General features: G+C 42.0%; 1 protein-coding gene across 1 annotated transcript in view; it reads left to right on the forward strand.

Moving 5' to 3' along the window:
- SHISA6 (shisa family member 6) overlaps positions 1–26,379 on the forward strand; it is a 1,135,433-nt gene that overhangs the window by 198,637 nt on the left and 910,417 nt on the right. The window contains exon 2 of the mRNA XM_053710428.1: positions 6,621–6,784. Coding sequence (XP_053566403.1) covers positions 6,621–6,784 — 164 coding nt within the window. The remainder of the gene's footprint in view (positions 1–6,620; positions 6,785–26,379) is intronic.

The raw sequence follows: 26,379 nt of genomic DNA on the forward strand, positions 1-26,379 counted from the left end.
GCTATATTTCTATGTCTGTCTCTGTCTATACCTCTCTATCTTTGTCTGTCTTTATTTACCTCTCTCTCGCTATATTTCTATGTCTGTCTCTGTCTATACCTCTCTATCTTTGTCTGTCTTTACCTCTCTCTCGCTATATTTCTATGTCTGTCTCTGTCTATACCTCTCTATCTTTGTCTGTCTTTATTTACCTCTCTCTCGCTATATTTCTATGTCTGTCTCTGTCTATATCTCTCTATCTTTGTCTGTCTTTATTTACCTCTCTCTCGCTATATTTCTATGTCTGTCTCTGTCTATATCTCTCTATCTTTGTCTGTCTTTATTTACCTCTCTCTCGCTATATTTCTATGTCTGTCTGTCTATATCTCTCTATCTTTGTCTGTCTTTATTTACCTCTGTCTCGCTATATTTCTATGTCTGTCTGTCTATATCTCTCTATCTTTGTCTGTCTTTATTTACCTCTCTCTTGCTATATTTCTATGTCTGTCTCTGTCTATATCTCTCTATCTTTGTCTGTCTTTATTTACCTCTCTCTCGCTATATTTCTATGTCTGTCTGTCTATATCTCTCTATCTTTGTCTGTCTTTATTTACCTCTCTCTCGCTATATTTCTATGTCTGTCTCTGTCTATATCTCTCTATCTTTGTCTGTCTTTATTTACCTCTCTCTCGCTATATTTCTATGTCTGTCTCTGTCTATACCTCTCTATCTTTGTCTGTCTTTATTTACCTCTCTCTCGCTATATTTCTATGTCTGTCTCTGTCTATACCTCTCTATCTTTGTCTGTCTTTATTTACCTCTCTCTCGCTATATTTCTATGTCTGTCTCTGTCTATATCTCTCTATCTTTGTCTGTCTTTATTTACCTCTCTCTCGCTATATTTCTATGTCTGTCTCTGTCTATATCTCTCTATCTTTGTCTGTCTTTATTTACCTCTCTCTCGCTATATTTCTATGTCTGTCTCTGTCTATACCTCTCTATCTTTGTCTGTCTTTATTTACCTCTCTCTCGCTATATTTCTATGTCTGTCTCTGTCTATATCTCTCTATCTTTGTCTGTCTTTATTTACCTCTCTCTCGCTATATTTCTATGTCTGTCTCTGTCTATATCTCTCTATCTTTGTCTGTCTTTATTTACCTCTCTCTCGCTATATTTCTATGTCTGTCTGTCTATATCTCTCTATCTTTGTCTGTCTTTATTTACCTCTCTCTCGCTATATTTCTATGTCTGTCTGTCTATATCTCTCTATCTTTGTCTGTCTTTATTTACCTCTCTCTCGCTATATTTCTATGTCTGTCTCTGTCTATACTCTCTATCTTTGTCTGTCTTTACCTCTCTCTCGCTATATTTCTATGTCTGTCTCTGTCTATACCTCTCTATCTTTGTCTGTTCTGTACCTCTCTCTCGCTATATTTCTATGTCTGTCTCTGTCTATACCTTCTCTATCTTTGTCTGTCTTTAACCTCTCTCTCTCGCTATATTTTCTATGTCTGTCTCTGTCTATACCTCTCTATCTTTGTCTGTCTTATTACCTCTCTCTCGCTATATTCTATGTCTGTCTCTGTCTATATCTCTCTATCTTTGTCTGTCTTTATTTAACCTCTCATCTCGCTATATTTCTATTCTGTCTCTGTCTATTCTCTCTATCTTTGTCTGTCTTTATTTACCTCTCTCTCGCATATATTTCTATGTCTGTCTCTGTCTATATCCTCTCTATCTTTGTCTGTCTTTATTTACTCTCCTCGCTATATTTTCTATGTCTGTCTCTGTCTAATTCTCTCTATCTTTGTCTGTCTTTATTTACCTCTCTCTCGCTATATTTCTATGTCTGTCTCTGTCTATATCTCTCTATCTTTGTCTGTCTTTATTTACCTCTCTCTCGCTATATTTCTATGTCTGTCTGTCTATATCTCTCTATCTTTGTCTGTCTTTATTTACCTCTCTCTCGCTATATTTCTATGTCTGTCTCTGTCTATACCTCTCTATCTTTGTCTGTCTTTATTTACCTCTCTCTCGCTATATTTCTATGTCTGTCTCTGTCTATACCTCTCTATCTTTGTCTGTCTTTATTTACCTCTCTCTCGCTATATTTCTATGTCTGTCTCTGTCTATATCTCTCTATCTTTGTCTGTCTTTATTTACCTCTCTCTCGCTATATTTCTATGTCTGTCTCTGTCTATACCTCTCTATCTTTGTCTGTCTTTATTTACCTCTCTCTCGCTATATTTCTATGTCTGTCTCTGTCTATATCTCTCTATCTTTGTCTGTCTTTATTTACCTCTCTCTCGCTATATTTCTATGTCTGTCTCTGTCTATATCTCTCTATCTTTGTCTGTCTTTATTTACCTCTCTCTCGCTATATTTCTATGTCTGTCTCTGTCTATATCTCTCTATCTTTGTCTGTCTTTATTTACCTCTCTCTCGCTATATTTCTATGTCTGTCTATATCTCTATCTATGTCTGTCTTACCTCTTCTCGCTATATTTCTATGTCTGTCCTGTCTATATCTCTCTATCTTTGTCTGTCTTATTTACCTCTCTCTCGCTATATTTCTATGTCTGTCTCTGTCTATATCTCTCTATCTTTGTCTGTCTTTATTTACCTCTCTCTCGCTATATTTCTATGTCTGTCTGTCTATATCTCTCTATCTTTGTCTGTCTTTATTTACCTCTCTCTCGCTATATTTCTATGTCTGTCTCTGTCTATACCTCTCTATCTTTGTCTGTCTTTATTTACCTCTCTCTCGCTATATTTTCTATGTCTGTCTCTGTCTATACCTCTCTATCTTTGTCTGTCTTTATTTACCTCTCTCTCGCTATATTTCTATGTCTGTCTCTGTCTATACCTCTCTATCTTTGTCTGTCTTTATTTACCTCTCTCTCGCTATATTTCTATGTCTGTCTCTGTCTATACCTCTCTATCTTTGTCTGTCTTTATTTACTCTCTCTCGCTATATTTATATGTCTGTCTCTGTCTATATCTCTCTATCTTTGTCTGTCTTTATTTACCTCTCTCTCGCTATATTTCTATGTCCTGTCTCTGTCTATTACCTCTCTATCTTTGTCTGTCTTTATTTACCTCTCTCTCGCTATATTTCTATGTCTGGTCTCTGTCTATATCTCTCTATCTTTGTCTGTCTTTATTTACCTCTCTCTCGCTATATTTCTATGTCTGTCTCTGTCTATATCTCTCTATCTTTGTCTGTCTTTATTTACCTCTCTCTCGCTATATTTCTATGTCTGTCTCTGTCTATATCTCTCTATCTTTGTCTGGTCTTTATTTACCTCTCTCTCGCTATATTTTCTATGTCTGTCTGTCTATATCCTCTCTATCTTTGTCTGTCTTTATTTACCTCTCTCTCGCTATATTTCTATGTCTGTCTGTCTATATCTCTCTATCTTTGTCTGTCTTTATTTACCTCTCTCTCGCTATATTTCTATGTCTGTCTCTGTCTATACCTCTCTATCTTTGTCTGTCTTTATTTACCTCTCTCATCGCTATATTTTCTATGTCTGTCTCTGTCTATAACTCTCTATCTTTGTCTGTCTTTATTTACCTCTCTCTCGCTATATTTCTATGTCTGTCTCTGTCTATATCTCTCTATCTTTGTCTGTCTTTATTTACCTCTCTCTCGCTATATTTCTATGTCTGTCTCTGTCTATATCCTCTCTATCTTTGTCTGTCTTTATTTACCTCTCTCTCGCTTTATTTCTATTCTCTAGTCTTGTCTGTCTATATCTCTCTATCTTTGTCTGTCTTTATTTACCCTCTTCTCTCGCTATATTTCTATGTCTGTCTCTGTCTATATCTCTCTATCTTTGTCTGTCTTTATTTACCTCTCTCTCGCTATATTTCTATGTCTGTCTCTGTCTAAACCTCTCTATCTTTGTCTGTCTTTTACCTCTCTCTCGCTATATTTTCTATGTCGGTCTCTGTCGACCTTACCTCGCTCTATCGAGGAGGGAGAGTCTGTCTGTTATTTTACCTCTCTCTCTCGCTATATTTCTATGTCTGTCTCTGTCTATACCTCTCTATCTTTGTCTGTCTTTATTTACCTCTCTCTCGGCTATAAGTTTCTTATGTCTGTCTCTGTATATCTCTCTATCTTGTCTGTCTTACCTCTCTCTCGCTATATTTCTATGTCTGTCTCTGTCTATATCTCTTCTATCTTTGTCTGTCTTTTACCGTCTTCTCGCTATATTTTCTATGTCCTGTCTCTGTCTATATCTCTCTATCTTTGTCTGTCTTTATTTACCTCTCTCTCGCTATATTTCTATGTCTGTCTCTGTCTATATCTCTCTATCTTGGTCTGTCTTTATTTACCTCTCTCTCGCTATATTTCTATGTCTGTCTCTGTCTATACCTCTCTATCTTTGTCTGTCTTTATTTACCTCTCTCTCGCTATATTTCTATGTCTGTCTCTGTCTATACCTCTCTATCTTTGTCTGTCTTTATTTACCTCTCTCTCGCTATATTTCTATGTCTGTCTCTGTCTATAACTCTCTATCTTTGTCTGTCTTTATTTACCTCTCTCTCGCTATATTTCTATGTCTGTCTCTGTCTATATCTCTCTATCTTTGTCTGTCTTTATTTACCTCTCTCTCGCTATATTTCTATGTCTGTCTCTGTCTATACCTCTCTATCTTTGTCTGTCTTTATTTACCTCTCTCTCGCTATATTTCTATGTCTGTCTCTGTCTATATCTCTCTATCTTTGTCTGTCTTTATTTACCTCTCTCTCGCTATATTTCTATGTCTGTCTCTGTCTATATCTCTCTATCTTTGTCTGTCTTTATTTACCTCTCTCTCGCTATATTTCTATGTCTGTCTCTGTCTATATCTCTCTATCTTTGTCTGTCTTTACCTCTCTCTCGCTATATTTCTATGTCTGTCTCTGTCTATATCTCTCTATCTTTGTCTGTCTTTACCTCTCTCTCGCTATATTTCTATGTCTGTCTCTGTCTATATCTCTCTATCTTTGTCTGTCTTTATTTACCTCTCTCTCGCTATATTTCTATGTCTGTCTCTGTCTATACCTCTCTATCTTTGTCTGTCTTTATTTACCTCTCTCTCGCTATATTTCTATGTCTGTCTCTGTCTATATCTCTCTATCTTTTTCTGTCTTTACCTCTCTCTCGCTATATTTCTATGTCTGTCTCTGTCTATATCTCTCTATCTTTGTCTGTCTTTATTTACCTCTCTCTCGCTATATTTATATGTCTGTCTGTCTATACCTCTCTATCTTTGTCTGTCTTTATTTACCTCTCTCTCGCTATATTTCTATGTCTGTCTGTCTCTGTCTATATATACAATTTAGAATATTCCAGTACTAGTGCACTTTTTCAGAAGCTGCAGAGCCCAGCACCATTAGGATCAAACAAATGCAAAAAAATTCTAAACAAGCAGCAGCCCTTCACATATAGGTGCCTATTTATCAAAGGTCTTGCAGATCAGGTCTGACAGTGCAGATCAGGTCCGACAGTGCAGATCAGGTCCGACAGTGCAGATCAGGTCCGACAGTGCAGATCAGGTCTGACAGTGCAGATCAGGTCCGACAGTGCAGATCAGGTCCGACAGTGCAGATCAGGTCTGACAGTGCAGATCAGGTCCGACAGTGCAGATCAGGTCCGACAGTGCAGATCAGGTCCGACAGTGCAGATCAGGTCCGACAGTGCAGATCAGGTCCGACAGTGCAGATCAGGTCCGCCTGTGCAGATCAGGTCCGACAGTGCAGATCAGGTCCGACAGTGCAGATCAGGTCCGACAGTGCAGATCAGGTCCGACAGTGCAGATCAGGTCTGACAGTGCAGATCAGGTCCGACAGTGCAGATCAGGTCCGACAGTGCAGATCAGGTCCGACAGTGCAGATCAGGTCCGACAGTGCAGATCAGGTCCGACAGTGCAGATCAGGTCCGCCTGTGCAGATCAGGTCCGACAGACCTTGCTGAATACGGAGAGCAATACACTCTCCGTATTAAGCATTGCACCAGCAGCTCACAAGAGCTGCTGATGCAACGCCGCCCCCTGCAGACTCGCGGCCAATCGGCCGCCAACAGGGAGGTGCCAATCATACTCGATCGGGTTGATTTCCGGCGATTCCTGTCCGCCTCATCATAGCAGGCGGACAGGGTTATGGAGCAGCGGTCTTTAGACCGTTGCTACATAACTGCTGTTTCTGGCGAGTCTGAAGACTCGCCAGAAACACGGGCCCACAAGCTCCATTCGGAGCTTGATAAATGGGCCTCATAGACTAGTTTGTATTATCTAATAAATACTATTTCATATTGGACAGCTGCTTTGTTTTCTCTGTCTATATATCAGGTGTGCAGTTGGCTGCTTTGTTGGACGTTTTCTCTGTCTATATATCAGGTGTGCCGTTGGCTGCTTTGTTGGACGTTTTCTCTGTCTATATATCAGGTGTGCAGTTGGCTGCTTTGTTGGACGTTTTCTCTGTCTATATATCAGGTGTGCCGTTGGCTGCTTTGTTGGACGTTTTCTCTGTCTATATATCAGGTGTGCCGTTGGCTGCTTTGTTGGACGTTTTCTCTGTCTATATATCAGGTGTGCCGTTGGCGGCTTCGGTTTTCCATACCATGTTAACACCACATATTTACATTTCAGGGCTCTGGCAGATATTTTGATACAACAAGGACCCATCCCAATTCCGCATTGTGAACGAGAAGCCATCTCTGCTGTAGATAACTCACCCAAGGAAAATACACCGGTCAGAACCTCAAAAAATCATTATACTCCAGTGCGGACCACAAAGGCCAATCATGGAACAGGTAAGGGTCACTTCTGGCCAGTAATAATCTCTGGGGACTGTCACACTGTGTCCTGTTATATAAAAGGATAAAGTTAATAAGCACATAAATAACGACACATATTATTGATTGTTAAATTAAAACCTGTGCTGCTAAAACCAATATTCTGCATCTCATTTCATGATAAAATGAGAAATTCTCTGAATTATTTTTTTTTTTCTTATAACAGTGAAAAAAAATCAATTTGTGCTTCATTCACAAAAAAATATATTACAATTTCTGAAACAAATGTAATTTGATATGATTTTGTATATTTATTATTTAGTGGTAGTACAACTTTATGAATATACTGTGAGTTAATATAATGACCTATGTTCAGTGCGTTTATGATGACATCACAGTGTAAAATACACAGAATGACGTCTCTACTTGTGAAATATTTGTTGTGATCAATCTACCAATGCATTGTCCTGAAACGTGTTCATTGGAACAAAGTGTTTGCCCTTGAGACTAATGATACCTGTATACTCTGTGTACTGTATAATAGTTACTGTTGGAAAACATTAAATATATATATATATATTTTACATTTAGATATTCATAGTTTACATTCAGCATTTCACATTTATAGAAAATGTAAAGCTGTGAATGTCAAATATCAAAAATAGCAATTAGAATAGAGAATCCAAAAATGGTGGTATTAGCCTGTCTCTTCTGGAGCGCTCTAAACATAAAATAACTGCTTTGTTCCAACCCATGCGGTGCATAGAAAAAAGACCATTTGAGATGCTTTGTATTTAGCTCAAATTATAGGGTAGAAATAAAATATGTGGAAGCAAATATGTACAGTACGCTGCATGTATACATTAGGAACATTTTGTTCTATAAAAAAACAATTTGACAGAATTATTAAATGTCATTGCATTTTTTAACATATATTCTACCCTATACATTTAAATGGTCAGTAATGGGCCATTTTTTAATATTTGTATCAGGAATAAATCACTGCACTGTATACAAAACATATGATATTATCTCCTTTACAACAGACAGTAATAGGTTCTATACTTCACAGATTACGTTCTCTGGGGCAGTTTTCACATTTATATTTTTGTAAAGCAGAGAAATAATAATAAAGTGGATTCTAAAAGCTTTTCACTAAGCACAATAACACCTTTTTAGAAGGAATTCAGTTTTGGTTTATGCCCCATTAACAACATTATTTAGGTCTGTTTGTTCATGTTCTTGCTGAGAGTGTGAGCTGCAGTGAGTGGAATGAATTACTGATGCAATTAACCTGCCCATTGCTGGATCATTTAAATCCTTTTTTAGCCCAGGTAATTTAACGTAAATATTTATTTGATGTCTCTTTATACAATACAACAATGTTTTAAACATTGTAACAGTTTGTATTGTGTGTTTTTATATATTGTAAAACATGGTTTAAACTTTAAAGGGATACCTGGTTGTTAAAGAAACAGTGTACATTTTATTATTATTATTAGTTTTATTATTGTTATTGTTTCATCTACATGAACACATTTTATTCTCACACTTTTGTAGAATTTTCCCTCTCCAGTCACAGAGATGAAAGAGGGTCACTGTACTATAATTTATTCCTTAATGTGTCTCCAATAACTAGCAATAAAGGATTACATGTAAGTGGTTCCTTTAGGTTTATTCTTGCAAGTAAAATAGCTGGTTTAGCTAATATATATTGTCACCTATAATGGTAATTTCAGTTTTGGCATTTATTTATAAAAAGAGATAAAATAAGCAGCGCTGTGCTTCCTTACACATTTAAACAGAGTATGTGTGCTTTGTTCAGCTAGAATATTCTTTATCTCAGTGCTACCAGGAAAGTGATCACAGCCCAAGTGCTTATAGATTTGAATCTCTAACATAATCGTACACTCAGTTAAATGTGTCCAGATAAACATAATAAGCACAGATCTCAGAGAGCTTCATTGATCGCTTTGTATCAGCTTTTCCAATGCTATTGACCGAGTTCAGCTCTGGGAAGGGAGTCAAATTTAAGACAAACTGAGCCTTTTAGCTCTTACTGAGAATTCAACAGTTAGTTTTACCCTAAAGAGCATCAGTTTCTTTAACTACTTAGCTGCCAAAGGAGGTTGAGCTGCACTGGGAGCTAAAGGGTTAAATGGGCAATTGTGTATTGTTGCCTGAGCCAAGTAGACCTATGTGTAAGGCAGCTGGAGTTAAGGGGCAATACATGCCGGTGGGTAGTTTTATGGCATCTTACACTCACATTACGTTCTCCAGACGTTTTATTAATTTGTGTCTGTACAAAGCAGTGACCTCTGGTGGTCTAGAATGGCTGCCAGACCCCTCCTTGTGCCACTGCTCTCCAGTTGTGAGAGATGTATAAGAGAAGAGATACAATTGCTGAGTGAAAGTGATTTTGTAGTAGCAGAGAGCTCTGTGCCTAGGGCAGCACAGAAACTAAATATACCACTATTTCAACATAATATCTGTTGGGGTTAGGTTTTTATGCTAGTTTTTAATTATCAGATTTTCTCACTTCTGGCTATTGACTGAAACCCCTCAGCTTGGCCTCCTTATTCTCCACCCTCTGAATGTTCCACCCCTTTCCCGACATTCAATAAATCCTATACAAACAATAACACTACATATTACACTCCCGGATACCATAAATACATCTTCATAAACTAAATACTGCATGTGCAGTGCACCTGCTCATACTCTAACCGCTAATGACAGTGGATCTGGGGCGGGGGATCTGTTCGCCCTGATACCATTAGGATGTGCAGTGCACCTGCTCATACTCTAATCACTAATGACAGTGGGTCTGGGGCGGGGGCTCTGTTAGCTCTGATACCATTAGGATGTGCAGTGCACCTTCTCATACTCTAACCACTAATGACAGTGGGTCTGGGGAGGGGGCTCTGTTTGCTCTGATACCATTAGGATGTGCAGTGCACCTGCTCATACTCTAACCGCTAATGACAGTGGGTCTGGGGCGGGGGATCTGTTTGCTCTGATACCATTAGGATGTGCAGTGCACCTGCTCATACTCTAACCGCTAATGACAGTGGATCTGGGGCGGGGGTTCTGTTTGCCCTGATACCATTTGGATGTGCAGTGCACCTGCTCATACTCTAATCACTAATGACAGTGGGTCTGGGGCAGGGGGATCTGTTAGCTCTGATACCATTAGGATGTGCAGTGCACCTGCTCATACTCTAATCACTAATGACAGTGGGTCTGGGGCAGGGGGATCTGTTAGCTCTGATACCATTAGGATGTGCAGTGCACCTGCTCATACTCTAACCACTAATGACAGTGGATCTGGGGCGGGGGTTCTGTTTGCCCTGATACCATTAGGATGTGCAGTGCACCTGCTCATACTCTAATCACTAATGACAGTGGATCTGGGGCGGGGGTTCTGTTTGCCCTGATACCATTAGGATGTGCAGTGCACCTGCTCATACTCTAATCACTAATGACAGTGGGTCTGGGGCAGGGGGATCTGTTCGCCCTTATACCATTAGGATGTGCAGTGCACCTGCTCATACTCTAATCACTAATGACAGTGGGTCTGGGGCAGGGGGATCTGTTCGCCCTTATACCATTAGGATGTGCAGTGCACCTGCTCATACTCTAACCACTAATGACAGTGGGTCTGGGGAGGGGGATCTGTTCGCCCTGATACCATTAGGATATGCAGTGCACCTGCTCATACTCTAACCACTAATGACAGTGGGTCTGGGGAGGGGGATCTGTTAGCTCTGATACCATTAGGATGTGCAGTGCACCTGCTCATACTCTAATCACTAATGACAGTGGGTCTGGGGCGGGGGCTCTGTTCACCCTGATACCATTAGGATGTGCAGTGCACCTTCTCATACTCTAACCACTAATGACAGTGGGTCTGGGGCAGGGGCTCTGTTTGCACTGATACCATTAGGATGTGCAGTGCACCTGCTCATACTCTAATCACTAATGACAGTGGGTCTGGGGCGGGGGCTCTGATCGCCCTGATACCATTAGGATGTGCAGTGCACCTGCTCATACTCTAATCACTAATGACAGTGGGTCTGGGGCGGGGGCTCTGATCGCCCTGATACCATTAGGATGTGCAGTGCACCTTCTCATACTCTAATCACTAATGACAGTGGGTCTGGGGCGGGGGATCTGTTCGCCCTTATACCATTAGGATGTGCAGTGCACCTGCTCATACTCTAAACACTAATGACAGTGGGTCTGGGGCAGGGGTTCTGTTAGCTCTGATACCATTAGGATGTGCAGTGCACCTTCTCATACTCTAACCACTAATGACAGTGGGTCTGGGGCAGGGGGATCTGTTAGCTCTGATACCATTAGGATGTGCAGTGCACCTTCTCATATTCTAATCACTAATGACAGTGGGTCTGGGGCGGGGGATCTGTTAGCTCTGATACCATTAGGATGTGCAGTGCACCTGCTCATACTCTAACCACTAATTACAGTGGGTCTGGGGCAGGGGATCTGTTCGCTCTGATACCATTAGGATGTGCAGTGCACCTTTTCATACTCTAATCACTAATGACAGTGGGTCTGGGGCGGGGGATCTGTTTGCCCTGATACCATTAGGATGTGCAGTGCACCTGCTCATACTCTAATCACTAATGACAGTGGGTCTGGGGCGGGGGTTCTGTTCGCTCTGATACCATTAGGATGTGCAGTGCACCTTCTCATATTCTAACCACTAATGACAGTGGGTCTGGGGCGAGGGTTCTGTTCGCTCTGATACCATTAGGATGTGCAGTGCACCTTCTCATACTCTAATCACTAATGACAGTGGGTCTGGGGTGGGGGCTCTGTTCGCCCTGATACCATTAGGATGTGCAGTGCACCTGCTCATACTCTAATCACTAATGACAGTGGGTCTGGGGAGGGGGATCTGTTAGCTCTGATACCATTAGGATGTGCAGTGCACCTGCTCATACTCTAATCACTAATGACAGTGGGTCTGGGGTGGGGGCTCTGTTCGCCCTGATACCATTAGGATGTGCAGTGCACCTGCTCATACTCTAATCACTAATGACAGTGGGTCTGGGGTGGGGGCTCTGTTCGCCCTGATACCATTAGAATGTGCAGTGTACCTTCTCATACTCTAATCACTAATGGCAGTGGGTCTGGGGCAGGGGCTCTGTTTGCTCTGATACCATTAGGATGTGCAGTGCACCTTCTTATACTCTAATCACTAATGGCAGTGGGTCTGGGGCAGGGGCTCTGTTTGCTCTGATACCATTAGGATGTGCAGTGCACCTTTTCATACTCTAACCACTAATGACAGTGGGTCTGGGGCAGGGGCTCTATTTGCCCTGATACCATTAGGATGTGCAGTGTACCTGCTCATACTCTAATCACTAATGACAGTGGGTCTGGGGCGGGGGCTCTGATCGCCCTGATACCATTAGGATGTGCAGTGCACCTGCTCATACTCTAATCACTAATGACAGTGGGTCTGGGGCGGGGGCTCTGATCGCCCTGATACCATTAGGATGTGCAGTGCACCTTCTCATACTCTAATCACTAATGACAGTGGGTCTGGGGCGGGGGATCTGTTCGCCCTTATACCATTAGGATGTGCAGTGCACCTGCTCATACTCTAAACACTAATGACAGTGGGTCTGGGGCAGGGGTTCTGTTAGCTCTGATACCATTAGGATGTGCAGTGCACCTTCTCATACTCTAACCACTAATGACAGTGGGTCTGGGGCAGGGGGATCTGTTAGCTCTGATACCATTAGGATGTGCAGTGCACCTTCTCATATTCTAATCACTAATGACAGTGGGTCTGGGGCGGGGGATCTGTTAGCTCTGATACCATTAGGATGTGCAGTGCACCTGCTCATACTCTAACCACTAATTACAGTGGGTCTGGGGCAGGGGATCTGTTCGCTCTGATACCATTAGGATGTGCAGTGCACCTTTTCATACTCTAATCACTAATGACAGTGGGTCTGGGGCAGGGGCTCTGTTTGCACTGATACCATTAGGATGTGCAGTGCACCTGCTCATACTCTAATCACTAATGACAGTGGGTCTGGGACGGGGGATCTGTTCGCTCTGATACCATTAGGATGTGCAGTGCACCTGCTCATACTCTAACCGCTAATGACAGGGGGTCTGGGGCGGGGGATCTGTTCGCCCTGATACCATTAGGATGTGCAGTGCACCTTCTCATACTCTAATCACTAATGACAGTGGGTCTGGGACGGGGGATCTGTTCGCTCTGATACCATTAGGATGTGCAGTGCGCCTGCTCATACTCTAACCGCTAATGACAGTGGGTCTGGGGCGAGGGTCCTGTTCGCTCTGATACCATTAGGATGTGCAGTGCACCTTCTCATACTCTAATCACTAATGACAGTGGGTCTGGGGTGGGGGCTCTGTTCGCCCTGATACCATTAGGATGTGCAGTGCACCTGCTCATACTCTAACCGCTAATGACAGTGGGTCTGGGGCTCTGTTCGCGCATACTCTAATCACTAATGACAGTGGGTCTGGGGCAGGGGTTCTGTTCGCCCTGATACCATTAGGATGTGCAGTGCACCTGCTCATACTCTAATCACTAATTACAGTGGGTCTGGGGCGGGGGCTCTGTTCACCCTGATACCATTAGGATGTGCAGTGCACCTTCTCATACTCTAATCACTAATGACAGTGGGTCTGGGGCAGGGGGATCTGTTAGCTCTGATACCATTAGGATGTGCAGTGCACCTGCTCATATACTAATCACTAATGACAGTGGGTCTGGGGGCTCTGTTTGCTCTGATACCATTAGGATGTGCAGTGCACCTTCTCATACTCTAATCACTAATGACAGTGGGTCTGGGGCAGGGGGATCTGTTAGCTCTGATACCATTAGGATGTGCAGTGCACCTTTTCATACTCTAACCACTAATGACAGTGGGTGTAAGGGTTGAACCCTTGTATTTTGAATCCCAAACTTAAAACAGAAGTTTTCCTGATCTCAGCTGCAGACCTTGTAAAGATTTGTACCACAACGCTATAGTTATAGAATTAATGTATTCAATAACTAATGTAGCACAGTGGAGTTGATAGAGACAGTGGCAAAATGTAACAAGTATGGTATTACATATTGCAAGTTGAGCACAGATGTTAGATGAGATTATGCAGTAATATAAGTAATGTCTGTTAAGGAGTACGATATTAGGAGATATATACTATTTGAAGTGAACAGTATCCCTTAAGGTAAGCAGACACGCTTAAGTGTGAGTGTCCAGCGCCTCTGATAATAATGACCAACTGATGCCAAAAAGACTGACATCTGTTGTGGTATTGCTGTGCTTCCTTACCATACAGTCCAGATATATTTAGCAGAGGAGTTGTACATTTTAATGTAGCTTGGAAGCTGAGAGGGGATTGAATACCAACCGCTCTCTAGAGCGGAGTTTTGCAGGCGTGGCTGAAGTCGGATCCTGTGAGTGACGGGTGACGTCACACGCTATAGGAAAGACCACAACGGCTGAATCCTTAGCTGTTAGAAACGAGCGGTATGTGACTTAGTTATGAATCCGAGTTTATCAGACAGAGTTATTCTCAATCCACAGAGGAATGACAGGCAGTTTGAATTCAGGTAGGATTGAATGAAAGTCCAATTTACTGGCCTTGATATATTGGTCTTTAGTTTGCTCAAATGTCCGTTGAGGCTTATAAGCAGAATGTACTGCAGCAATTTGTAATCCAATTGAGGGTAGGAGTTGTGAAACAACAACAGATACTTTAGTTAGATCCCCAGATTGAGGATAGAGCTCAGGAGCTAGTAACTACTATAGAGATAGTATAAACAATACTAAGCACTAGGAACAGGGCGTAGCTAGAATTTAAAGGGTAGGAAGCACTATGACACAACAGTGGGAGGTAACAGGTAGATTCCTGACATCATCCCCCCTAAAAGAGAGACAACGAAAGTCAAGGAGCAGGACGATCCGGATGACGTCGATGAAAGAGTGAAACCTTAAGAGGAGCATGGACATTCGAGGATGGCTCCCAAGAGTCGTCATCAGAAGTGTAACCCTTCCAACCAACAAGATACTGTAGTTGTCTGTTATGGATCCTGGAATCTTTGATGGACTCAACTTCAAACTCATCGGTTGATGGAAAGGATGCTGGTGGAGGGAGTATGGTCTCTCTAGACCTCATATTCTTGTAAGGTTTCAGTAGGGATGTGTGAAAAGTAGGATGAATCTTGAGGGTAGGTGACAGCTCCAGAGTAACAGCATTCGGATTAACAATGCGGCTTATCCGGAAAGGTCCAATGAACAAACCACCCAACTTCTTGCTGGGAATCCTGAGTTTTAGGTTCTTTGTTGATAACCAAACATAATCTCCGATTTCATATGTTGGAGCTGGTCTTCTGCGCAGATTGTAGTAATGCATTTGCTTTTCTTGAGCGGTAATGATGTTATGTTTTAACTCATCAAAATTATTCCGAAGATTAGCAGCAAAGTCATTTGCAGTGGGACAATCTGTTGATCCAGTGTTAGGAAAGCCGGAAGTAGGATAAGTGGTAGGATGGTAGCTGTAGTTAGCGAAAAAAGGTGAGCACTTGGAAGATGAGTTCTCTGAATTATTAAAAGCAAATTCTGCCATAGACAAATAAGACAGCCAATCTTCCTGTTGATACGAACAGAAGCAACGTAGATATTGCTCCAACCATTGGTTTGCCCTTTCCACCTGTCCATTGGTTTGTGGGTGGAAAGATGTAGAAAACCGATGGTCAATCTGTAGTAGAGAAGTTAGTGATCTCCAAAACCGAGAGGTAAATTGAGTCCCACGATCCAAAGTTAAGATTTTGGGGAAGCCATGGAGTGGGACTATATTGTCTAGAAAAAGTTTTGCTGTTTCTGAAGCAGTTGGTAATTTGTTATACGGTACGAAATGAGCCATTTTGGTTAAGAGATCAATTAAAACCAAGATGGTGTTCATTCCTGAAGATCTTGGAAGATCTACAATGAAGTCCATTGAGACATGAGTCCATGGGTGAGATGGAATGGGTAAAGACATGAGGTAACCCACAGGTGAAGATTTGGTACTTTTGGAAGTTGCACAGATGTTACAACTGGAGACATGTTCTTTGATAGATTTTGACATGGATGGCCACCAGTAAGTCCTTGTTATAGACTCCAAAGTTCTTCTTTCTCCTGGATGACCAGTGAGGGGAGATTCATGATGTAGATTTAATAAAGTTGATCTTCTTCTCTGTGGTACGTACACTTTCCCCGAGTAAAGTAACAAACCATCTGTATTGGATTGTAGCTCATAATGTGTTAGTTCCTCATTAGTGCCATACGCTTCCTTGATTGAATTTGCAAGGTATGAGGTTACACCTATGAACCTTTCTGCAGGGAGTACTGAGGTGGACTCAGAATGGTACTCGGGAGGATGGTCTTTCCTAGACAAGGCATCAGCCTTCCCATTCCTGGATGATGGTCTATAAACTATGTGGAAATTAAATCTGGTGAAGAAAAGACACCAACGTACCTGTCTTGCAGATAAGGTCTTGCTGTTTTGAAGGAAGGCGAGGTTCTTGTGATCCATATAAATAATAATGGGGAGTCTTGTACCCTCTAATAGATGTCTCCAATTTTCCAAAGCCTTTTTAATTGCCAGTAGTTCCTTCTCTCCGATAGGATGGTTTCTTTCTGAAGAACTAAGGACTTTTGAGAAAAAGGCGACAGGATGCATGGGTTCTGTAACCCCAGACTTCTGAGATAGAACAGCCCCTAAAGCGAAGTCAGATGCATCCACTTCAAGTATATACTGATGTTCAGAATTAGGGAAGTGGGGAATTGGTGCTGAGGTGACCTTTGTTTTCAAGAGATCAAAAGCTGAAGCAGCGTCTATTGTCCAAAGGAATTTGATTCGAGTGCTTGTAAGCTGAGATAGTGGTTTAGCAATTTTCGAGAAATCCTTCACAAACTTTCTGTAGTAATTTGTGAAGCCTAAGAATCTTTGTAGTTCTTTTCTAGTCTTAGGTGTTTCCCAATTTTTAACAGTCTCCACCTTATCCTCTTGCATGCTGATTCCATTAGGTGAGATATTATAACCGAGGAAAGATATTGCATTTGTATGGAATTGACATTTCTCTAGTTTGGCATACAATCTATGTGTTCGTAAGCATGAAAGGATTTGCCGTACATGTTTCACGTGGGATTCTATAGATGCAGAGTAAATAAGAATGTCGTCGAGGTATATGACTAAGCAGACATCGAGAAGATCCTGAAATACATCATTGATAAAGTTTTGGAAGGTTCCTGGGGCATTACAGAGCCCGAATGGCATGACCAGGTACTCAAAGAGACCATACCTGGTCCTAAAAGCTGTCAGCCATTCATCTCCCTCGCATATTCTCACAAGATTGTATGCACCTCTTAGGTCTAACTTAGTGAAGATGGTTGCGTCCTGTAGACGTTCTATGAGCTCAGGAATCAGTGGGAGCGGATAACGGTTCTTTATTGTGCATTGATTAAGTTCTCTATAATCAATGATGGGCCGTAGAGAACCATCTTTGTTTTTAACGAAGAACATTCCAGCTCCCACTGAAGAGGTTGAGGGTCGAATGAAGCCTTTGTGAATGTTTTCCTCAAGATAGAGTTTCAGATGTTCAAGTTCTGGTGTGGATAATGGGTAGAGTCATCCAAAGGGAATTGAAGATCCTGGTTTGATGTCAATAGGGCAGTCGTAGATACGATGCGTGGGTAGTGATGTCGTAGATACGATGCGTGGGTAGTGATTCAGCCTCTACCTCACTGAAAACATCACTGAAGTCGGAGTAAACTTCAGGAAGTTGTGGTACCTCTAAAGGATGTGAAAGGAGGGAGTGTTTAATATAGCATTGTTGCTGACAGTAGGCTGACTTCAGATTTACCTGCAATGAAACCCAATCGATCTCAGGCTGATGTTTCTTGCACCAGGATACTCCTAAAACTAAAGGGAAAATTGGTGAGGGTAAAACATCAAATTCAACCAACTCAGAATGACCTTGTGATGTTGTTAGTAATAAAGGTATGGTCTGTTGAGTGATAGGACCACTTGCAATAGACAAACCATCAATAACACGAATGGCAACAGGGGAATGCTTAATCACACATGGTATTTTATTAAGTTTAACAATGGATGAGTTGACAAAATTTCCATAGGTGCCTGTATCTATGATGGCCTCAGTTTGTAGATTTTGGAGGTCCCACTGCAAAGACATAGAAAGTTTACAGTAAGTGTGAGGAACTTTAGAAGTTGGTATTGCAGATAATGAATTGCACTTACTTTTCTTAGACTTTAGAAGGAGTGGACAGTCCGTCACAGTATGTGAAGAATTTGCACAATACATGCACAGCATGTTCAATCTCCTGCGTGTCCTCTCCTGTAGTGTCAGTGGAGCTCTTGCTAAGCCAACCTCCATTGGTTCGGGAGCTGTTCTTGTAGGTGTCATGGAAGATGTGGGAGAAAGTATTGGTTTAGTAACAGATTCGTAGTTACCTCTCTCAGACCTCCTCTCTCTTAATCTCCTGTAAATCTGGATGACTAGTGACATCAGGGTTTCAAGAGTCTTGGGAAGTTCCACACGGGCCAACTCATCTTTAATGTTGTCTGCTAACCCCAGTCTGAACTGATTACGAAGAGCTATGGGATTCCATTGTGAGTCATGAGCATACTGCTTGAACTCGGTGATATAATCCTCCACAACACATTTTCCTTGTCTCAGATTGCGCATGGAAGTCTCGGCTGATAATTGAGCATCGGAATCCAGATATAATTCATCCATTTGGGTAAAGAATGCATCAAGTGAGCCTAATATGGGTTGATTTGTTTAAAAAGTGGCGTCAGCCCAGACCCGGGGTTCACCCCTAAGGAAAGAAATTACTGTGAGTACTTTCACTCTCTCCGTACAATAAGTTTTCGGTTTTAAACCGAATAGAAGCTGACAAGCTGTCTTGAATTGGCGATATTGCTTCCTATTGCCAGAAAAAGGTTCTGGAAGTGAGACTGTAGGTTCAGGTATGGGCTCTAGCTTTGGTGTCAAAGAGTCTCTTATGATCTTTCTTAGGGATTGATTTTCAATCTCAAGTTCCCTGAGTGCAATCCCCATTTGATCCACTCGTTGGGAAAGAGAGTAAACAAATTGGGGAAGGTCTGCTGGTTCAGACGTCATGGTGGCTTAGTATTACTGTAAGGGTTGAACCCTTGTATTTTGAATCCCAAACTTAAAACAGAAGTTTTCCTGATCTCAGCTGCAGACCTTGTAAAGATTTGTACCACAAAGCTATAGTTATAGAATTAATGTATTCAATAACTAATGTAGCACAGTGGAGTTGATAGAGACAGTAGCAAAATGTAACAAGTATGGTATTACATATTGCAAGTTGAGCACAGATGTTAGATGAGATTATGCAGTAATATAAGTAATGTCTGTTAAGGAGTATGATATTAGGAGATATATACTATTTGAAGGAACAGTATCCCTTAAAGTAAGCAGACACGTTTAAGTGTGAGTGTCCAGCGCCTCTGATAATAATGACCAACTGATGCCAAAAAGACTGACTTCTGTTGTGGTATTGCTGTGCTTCCTTACCATACAGTCCAGATATATTTAGCAGAGGAGTTGTACATTTTAATGTAGCTTGGAAGCTGAGAGGGGATTGAATACCAACCGCTCTCTAGAGCGGAGTTTTGCAGGCGTGGCTGAAGTCGGATCCTGTGAGTGACGGGTGACGTCACACGCTGTAGGAAAGACCGCAACGGCTGAATCCTTAGCTGTTAGAAACGAGCGGTATGTGACTTAGTTATGAATCCGAGTTTATCAGACAGAGTTATTCTCAATCCACAGAGGAATGACAAGCGGTTTGAATTCAGGTAGGATTGAATGAAAGTCCAATTTACTGGCCTTGATATATTGGTCTTTAGTTTGCTCAAATGTCCGTTGAGGCTTATAAGCAGAATGTACTGCAGCAATTTGTAATCCAGTTGAGGGTAGGAGTTGTGAAACAACAACAGATACTTTAGTTAGATCCCCAGATTGAGGATAGAGCTCAGGAGCTAGTAACTACTATAGAGATAGTAGAAACAATACTAAGCACTAGGAAAAGGGCGTAGCTAGAATTTAAAGGGCAGGAAGCACTATGACACAACAGTGGGAGGTAACAGGTAGATTCCTGACAGTGGGTCAGGGGCAGGGGCTCTGTTTGCCCTGATACCATTAGGATGTGCAGTGCACCTTCTCATACTCTAATCACTAATGACAGTGGGTCTGGGGCGGGGGCTCTGTTCGCTCTGATACCATTAGGATGTGCAGTGCACCTTCTCATACTCTAACCACTAATGACAGTGGGTCTGGGGCAGGGGCTCTGTTTGCCCTGATACCATTAGGATGTGCAGTGCACCTTCTCATACTCTAACCACTAATGACAGTGGGTCTGGGGCGGGGGATCTGTTCGCTCATACTCTTTTTTTAAATGTATTATTATTTTTATTAAGCATAGCCTTAAATGCATCAATATTTTTATATGTTACACAGGACTGTAATATGTGTTAACATTTACAACATAACAATTACTCTAGACCAGAGAAAAGTAAATACAGCGTAACAAAAAAAGTTTTGTGAAATATTGCCCAGGTACTTTCAACCTCTGAAACATACAAGGGATGTTTTATAAGTATAAATGATAGATACAAAATTTGGCTATTCTTTCTTTTTTTCTCATTTCCTTTTAATATAAACCCATGTGACTGGGACAGGTCCCTACATTTCAGGACACAGACCCCAGACCAATGAAACAAGAAAAAAAACAAACTTAACCATAAACACACAGAAACAGGTAAAGAAGGGGGGGGGAGAAAGAGAGAGAGGGAGAAAAAAAAAAGGGGGGGTGGCCGAGCAGGATCTACTGGTATTGAAAACTAAACCCCTACGTGGAGTACTCACCGCATAGCCTAATAGATTCCTCTATAATTCCTAATCCAAGTATGGGGGAATACATCTAACAACACCAATTCCGCGAAGCTAATAGAGGAGACAAATGGAAACAGGATCTGCCCCTGCAACGAGATGGTGTATGACTTAATTATGGGGGCCCATCCTGTCAAAAACGTTTTAATTCTTTTCTCAGAAACCTGATGTAAATGGAAAGTTTCATATATGATTTGCGCTTGAATTCCCTTCAATATTAACGCCAGGCTAGGTGCGCATTTAGCAATCCAATAGTATAATGGTGTTTACTATTCGAATGTGAGCACTAGCTCTAGTGTTAGGCATTAGAAAAACAATGTCTTCCAGAGAAAAGGATCGCGGCAAGAACTCTATTAATCCAAAATTGAATTTTCTGACAAAGCTGTTTAATTTTAGGTCAGGACCAAAGCATATGAGAAAGATCCGCTCTGGAGTTAGAACATCGAGGGCATACTACACATTTAACTGGATAAAATTTAGATAGTTTAAACGGAGTTAAAATGAATGTCAAATTTCAGCAATGAGTGCCCGGTTTTTAAAAATACTTTTAAAAACAGGGGCACTTTCATTGATGAAAATTTACATTGCACCGAATTTGTAGAAATACTTACCTTTTACTTCTGCTAAGTCGGTTTTGAAATGTCAAAACCGGCTTCCTCCAATCATGGCTTGCACCCCAGAGCGTCAATCTAGTGATGCCCGGCTGTGATTGGAGGAAGCCAGTTTCGTCATTGCTGTGTTTGTACAGCAGGAAGAAGAAGGCGGGGGATCATCGATCCGGCTTTGCAGAAGTAAAAGATGCAATGTAAATTTTCATCAATGAAAGTGCTCCTGTTTTAAAAAGTATTTTTAAAAACCGGGCACTCTTTGCTGAGAATTGACATTCACTTTAAATAAAAATAATTTCAAATGAGATTCTTTCCAACTGACCGAAATAGAATATCTGGCATCAGACATGAGACTGTGAAATCTTATCTGGATATACTGATTCTACTGGCTGTACCGACTGATTCTACTGGCTGTACTGACTGATTCTACTGGCTGTACCGACTGATTCTACTGGCTGTACCGACTGATTCTACTGGCTGTACTGACTGATTCTACTGGCTGTACCGACTGATTCTACTGGCTGTACTGACTGATTCTACTGGCTGTACCGACTGATTCTACTGGCTGTACCGACTGATTCTACTGGCTGTACCGACTAATTCTACTGACTGTACCAACTGATTCTACTGGCTGTACCGACTGATTCTACTGAGTGTACCAACTGATTCTACTGGCTGTACCGACTGATTCTACTGGCTGTACCAACTGATTCTACTGGCTGTACCAACTGATTCTAGTGGCTGTACTGACTGATTCTACTGGCTGTACCGACTGATTCTACTGACTGTACCGACTGATTCTACTGACTGTACCGACTGATTCTACTGACTGTACTGACTGATTCTACTGACTGTACCGACTGATTCTACTGGCTGTACCGACTGATTCTACTGGCTGTACCGACTGATTCTAATGGCTGTATCTACTGATTCTAATGACTGTACCAACTGATTCTACTGACTGTACCGACAAATTCTACTGGCTGTATGGACTGATTCTACTGACTGTACCGACTGATTCTACTGGCTGTACTAACTGATTCTACTGGCTGTACCGACTGATTCTACTGGCTGTACCAACTGATTCTACTGGCTGTACCGACTGATTCTACTGACTGTACCGACTGATTCTAATGACTGCACCGACTGATTTTACTGGCTGTATTGTATGATTCTACTGGCTGTACCTACTAATTCTACTGGCTGTACAGAATGATTCTACTGGCTGTACCAAATGATTCTAATGACTGTACCGACTGATTCTACTGGCTTTACCGACTGATTCTACTGGCTGTACCGACTGATTCTACTGACTGTACCGACTGATTCTACTGACTGTACCAACTGATTCTACTGACTGTACAGACTGATTCTACTGGCTGTACCGACTGATTCTACTCACTGTACCGACTGATTCTCCTGGCTATATCGACTGATTCTACTGGCTGTACTGACTGATTCTACTGGCTGTACCGACTGATTCTACTGGCTGTACCGACTGATTCTACTGACTGTACCGACTGATTCTACTGGCTGAACCGACTGATTCTACTGGCTGAACCGACTGATTCTAATGACTATACCGACTGATTCTACTGGCTGTACCAACTGATTCTACTGGCTGTACCGACTGATTCTACTGGCTGTACCAACTGATTCTACTGACTGTACCGACTGATTTTACTGGCTGTACCGACTGAGTCTACTGGCTGTACCGACTGATTCTACTGGCTGTACCGACTGATTCTACTGGCTGTACCGACTTATTCTACTGACTGTACCGACTGATTCTACTGACTGTACCAACTGATTCTACTGGCTGTACTGACTGATTCTACTCGCTGTACCGACTGATTCTACTGGCTGTACCGACTGAGTCTACTGGCTGTACCAACTTATTCTACTGGCTGTACCAACTGATTCTACTGACTGTACCGAATGATTCTAATGACTGCACCGACTGATTTTACTGGCTGTACCGACTGATTCTAATGGCTGTATCTACTGATTCTAATGACTGTACCAACTGATTCTACTGACTGTACCGACAAATTCTACTGGCTGTATGGACTGATTCTACTGACTGTACCGACTGATTCTACTGGCTGTACTAACTGATTCTACTGGCTGTACCGACTGATTCTACTGGCTGTACCAACTGATTCTACTGGCTGTACCGACTGATTCTACTGACTGTACCGACTGATTCTAATGACTGCACCGACTGATTTTACTGGCTGTATTGTATGATTCTACTGGCTGTACCTACTAATTCTACTGGCTGTACAGAATGATTCTACTGGCTGTACCAAATGATTCTAATGACTGTACCGACTGATTCTACTGGCTTTACCGACTGATTCTACTGGCTGTACCGACTGATTCTACTGACTGTACCGACTGATTCTACTGACTGTACCAACTGATTCTACTGACTGTACAGACTGATTCTACTGGCTGTACCGACTGATTCTACTCACTGTACCGACTGATTCTCCTGGCTATATCGACTGATTCTACTGGCTGTACTGACTGATTCTACTGGCTGTACCGACTGATTCTACTGGCTGTACCGACTGATTCTACTGACTGTACCGACTGATTCTACTGGCTGAACCGACTGATTCTACTGGCTGAACCGACTGATTCTAATGACTATACCGACTGATTCTACTGGCTGTACCAACTGATTCTACTGGCTGTACCGACTGATTCTACTGGCTGTACCAACTGATTCTACTGACTGTACCGACTGATTTTACTGGCTGTACCGACTGAGTCTACTGGCTGTACCGACTGATTCTACTGGCTGTACCGACTGATTCTACTGGCTGTACCGACTTATTCTACTGACTGTACCGACTGATTCTACTGACTGTACCAACTGATTCTACTGGCTGTACTGACTGATTCTACTCGCTGTACCGACTGATTCTACTGGCTGTACCGACTGATTCTACTGGCTGTACCAACTTATTCTACTGGCTGTACCAACTGATTCTACTGACTGTACCGAATGATTCTAATGACTGCACCGACTGATTTTACTGGCTGTATTGTATGATTCTACTGGCTGTACCTACTAATTCTACTGGCTGTACAGAATGATTCTACTGGCTGTACCGATTGACTCTACTGGCTGTACCGACTGATTCTACTGACTGTACCGACTGATTCTACTGACTGTACCAACTGATTCTACTGACTGTACAGACTGATTCTACTGGCTGTACCGACTGATTCTACTCACTGTACCGACTAATTCTCCTGGCTATATCGACTGATTCTACTGGCTGTACCGACTGATTCTACTGGCTGTACCGACTGATTCTACTGACTGTGCCGACTGATTCTACTGGCTGAACCGACTGATTCTACTGGCTGAACCGACTGATTCTAATGACTATACCGACTGATTCTACTGACTGTACCAACTGATTCTACTGGCTGTACCGACTAATTCTACTGGCTGTACCAACTGATTCTACTGACTGTACCGACTGATTCTACTGGCTGTACCGACTGAGTCTACTGGCTGTACCGACTGATTCTACTGGCTGTACCGACTGATTCTACTGGCTGTACCGACTTATTCTACTGACTGTATTGACTGATTCTACTGACTGTACCAACTGATTCTACTGGCTGTACTGACTGATTCTACTGGCTGTACCGACTGATTCTACTGACTGTACAGACTGATTCTACTGGCTGTACCGACTGATTCTACTCACTGTACCGACTAATTCTCCTGGCTATATCGACTGATTCTACTGACTGTACCAACTGATTCTACTGGCTGTACCGACTGATTCTACTGGCTGTACCAACTGATTCTACTGACTGTACCGACTGATTCTACTGGCTGTACCGACTGAGTCTACTGGCTGTACCGACTGATTCTACTGGCTGTACCGACTGATTCTACTGGCTGTACCGACTTATTCTACTGACTGTATTGACTGATTCTACTGACTGTACCAACTGATTCTACTGGCTGTACTGACTGATTCTACTGGCTGTACCGACTGATTCTACTGACTGTACAGACTGATTCTACTGGCTGTACCGACTGATTCTACTCACTGTACCGACTAATTCTCCTGGCTATATCGACTGATTCTACTGGCTGTACCGACTGATTCTACTGGCTGTACCGACTGATTCTACTGACTGTACCCACTGATTCTACTGGCTGAACCGACTGATTCTACTGGCTGTACCGACTGATTCTACTGGCTGTACCGACTAAATCTTTTGGCTGTACCGAATGATTCTACTGACTGTACCGACTGATTCTACTGGCTGTACCGACTGATTCTAATGACTGTACCGATTGAGTCTACTGGCTTTACCAACTGATTTTACTGGCTGTACAAACTGATTCTTATGACTGTATGGACTGATTCTACTGACTGTACCAACTGATTCTACTGGCTGTAACGACTGATTGTACTGACTGTACCGACTGATTCTACTGGCTATAAAGACTGATTCTACTGACTGTACCGACTGATTCTACTGGCTGTACAAACTTATTCTACTGACTGTCCCGACTGATTCTACTGGCTGTAATGATTGATTCTACTGACTGTACTGACTGATTCTACTGGCTGTACCAAATGATTCTACTGACCGTACCGACTGATTCCACTGGCTTTACCGACTGATTCTTCTGGCTGTACCAACTGATTCTACTGGCTGTACCGACTGATTCTACTGGCTGTACCGACTGATTCTACTGACTGTACAGACTGAATCTTAACTGGGGGTCACTGTCCTTCTGTTTACATATGAAACTAACAGGTCAAATGATTTATATATATGTTACTGGCAGCCAAAGGGTAAAATGATTTATTTGTATGTTACTGGCAGCCAAAGGGTAAAATTATGTATTTGTATGTTACTGGCAGCCAAAGGGTAAAATGATTTATTTGTATGTTACTGGCAGGCAAAGGGTAAAGTTATTTATTTGTATGTCACTGGCAGGCAAAGGGTAAAATGATTTA

This window comes from Bombina bombina, chromosome 1, assembly GCF_027579735.1.
Source record: "Bombina bombina isolate aBomBom1 chromosome 1, aBomBom1.pri, whole genome shotgun sequence".
Lineage (NCBI taxonomy): Eukaryota > Metazoa > Chordata > Amphibia > Anura > Bombinatoridae > Bombina > Bombina bombina.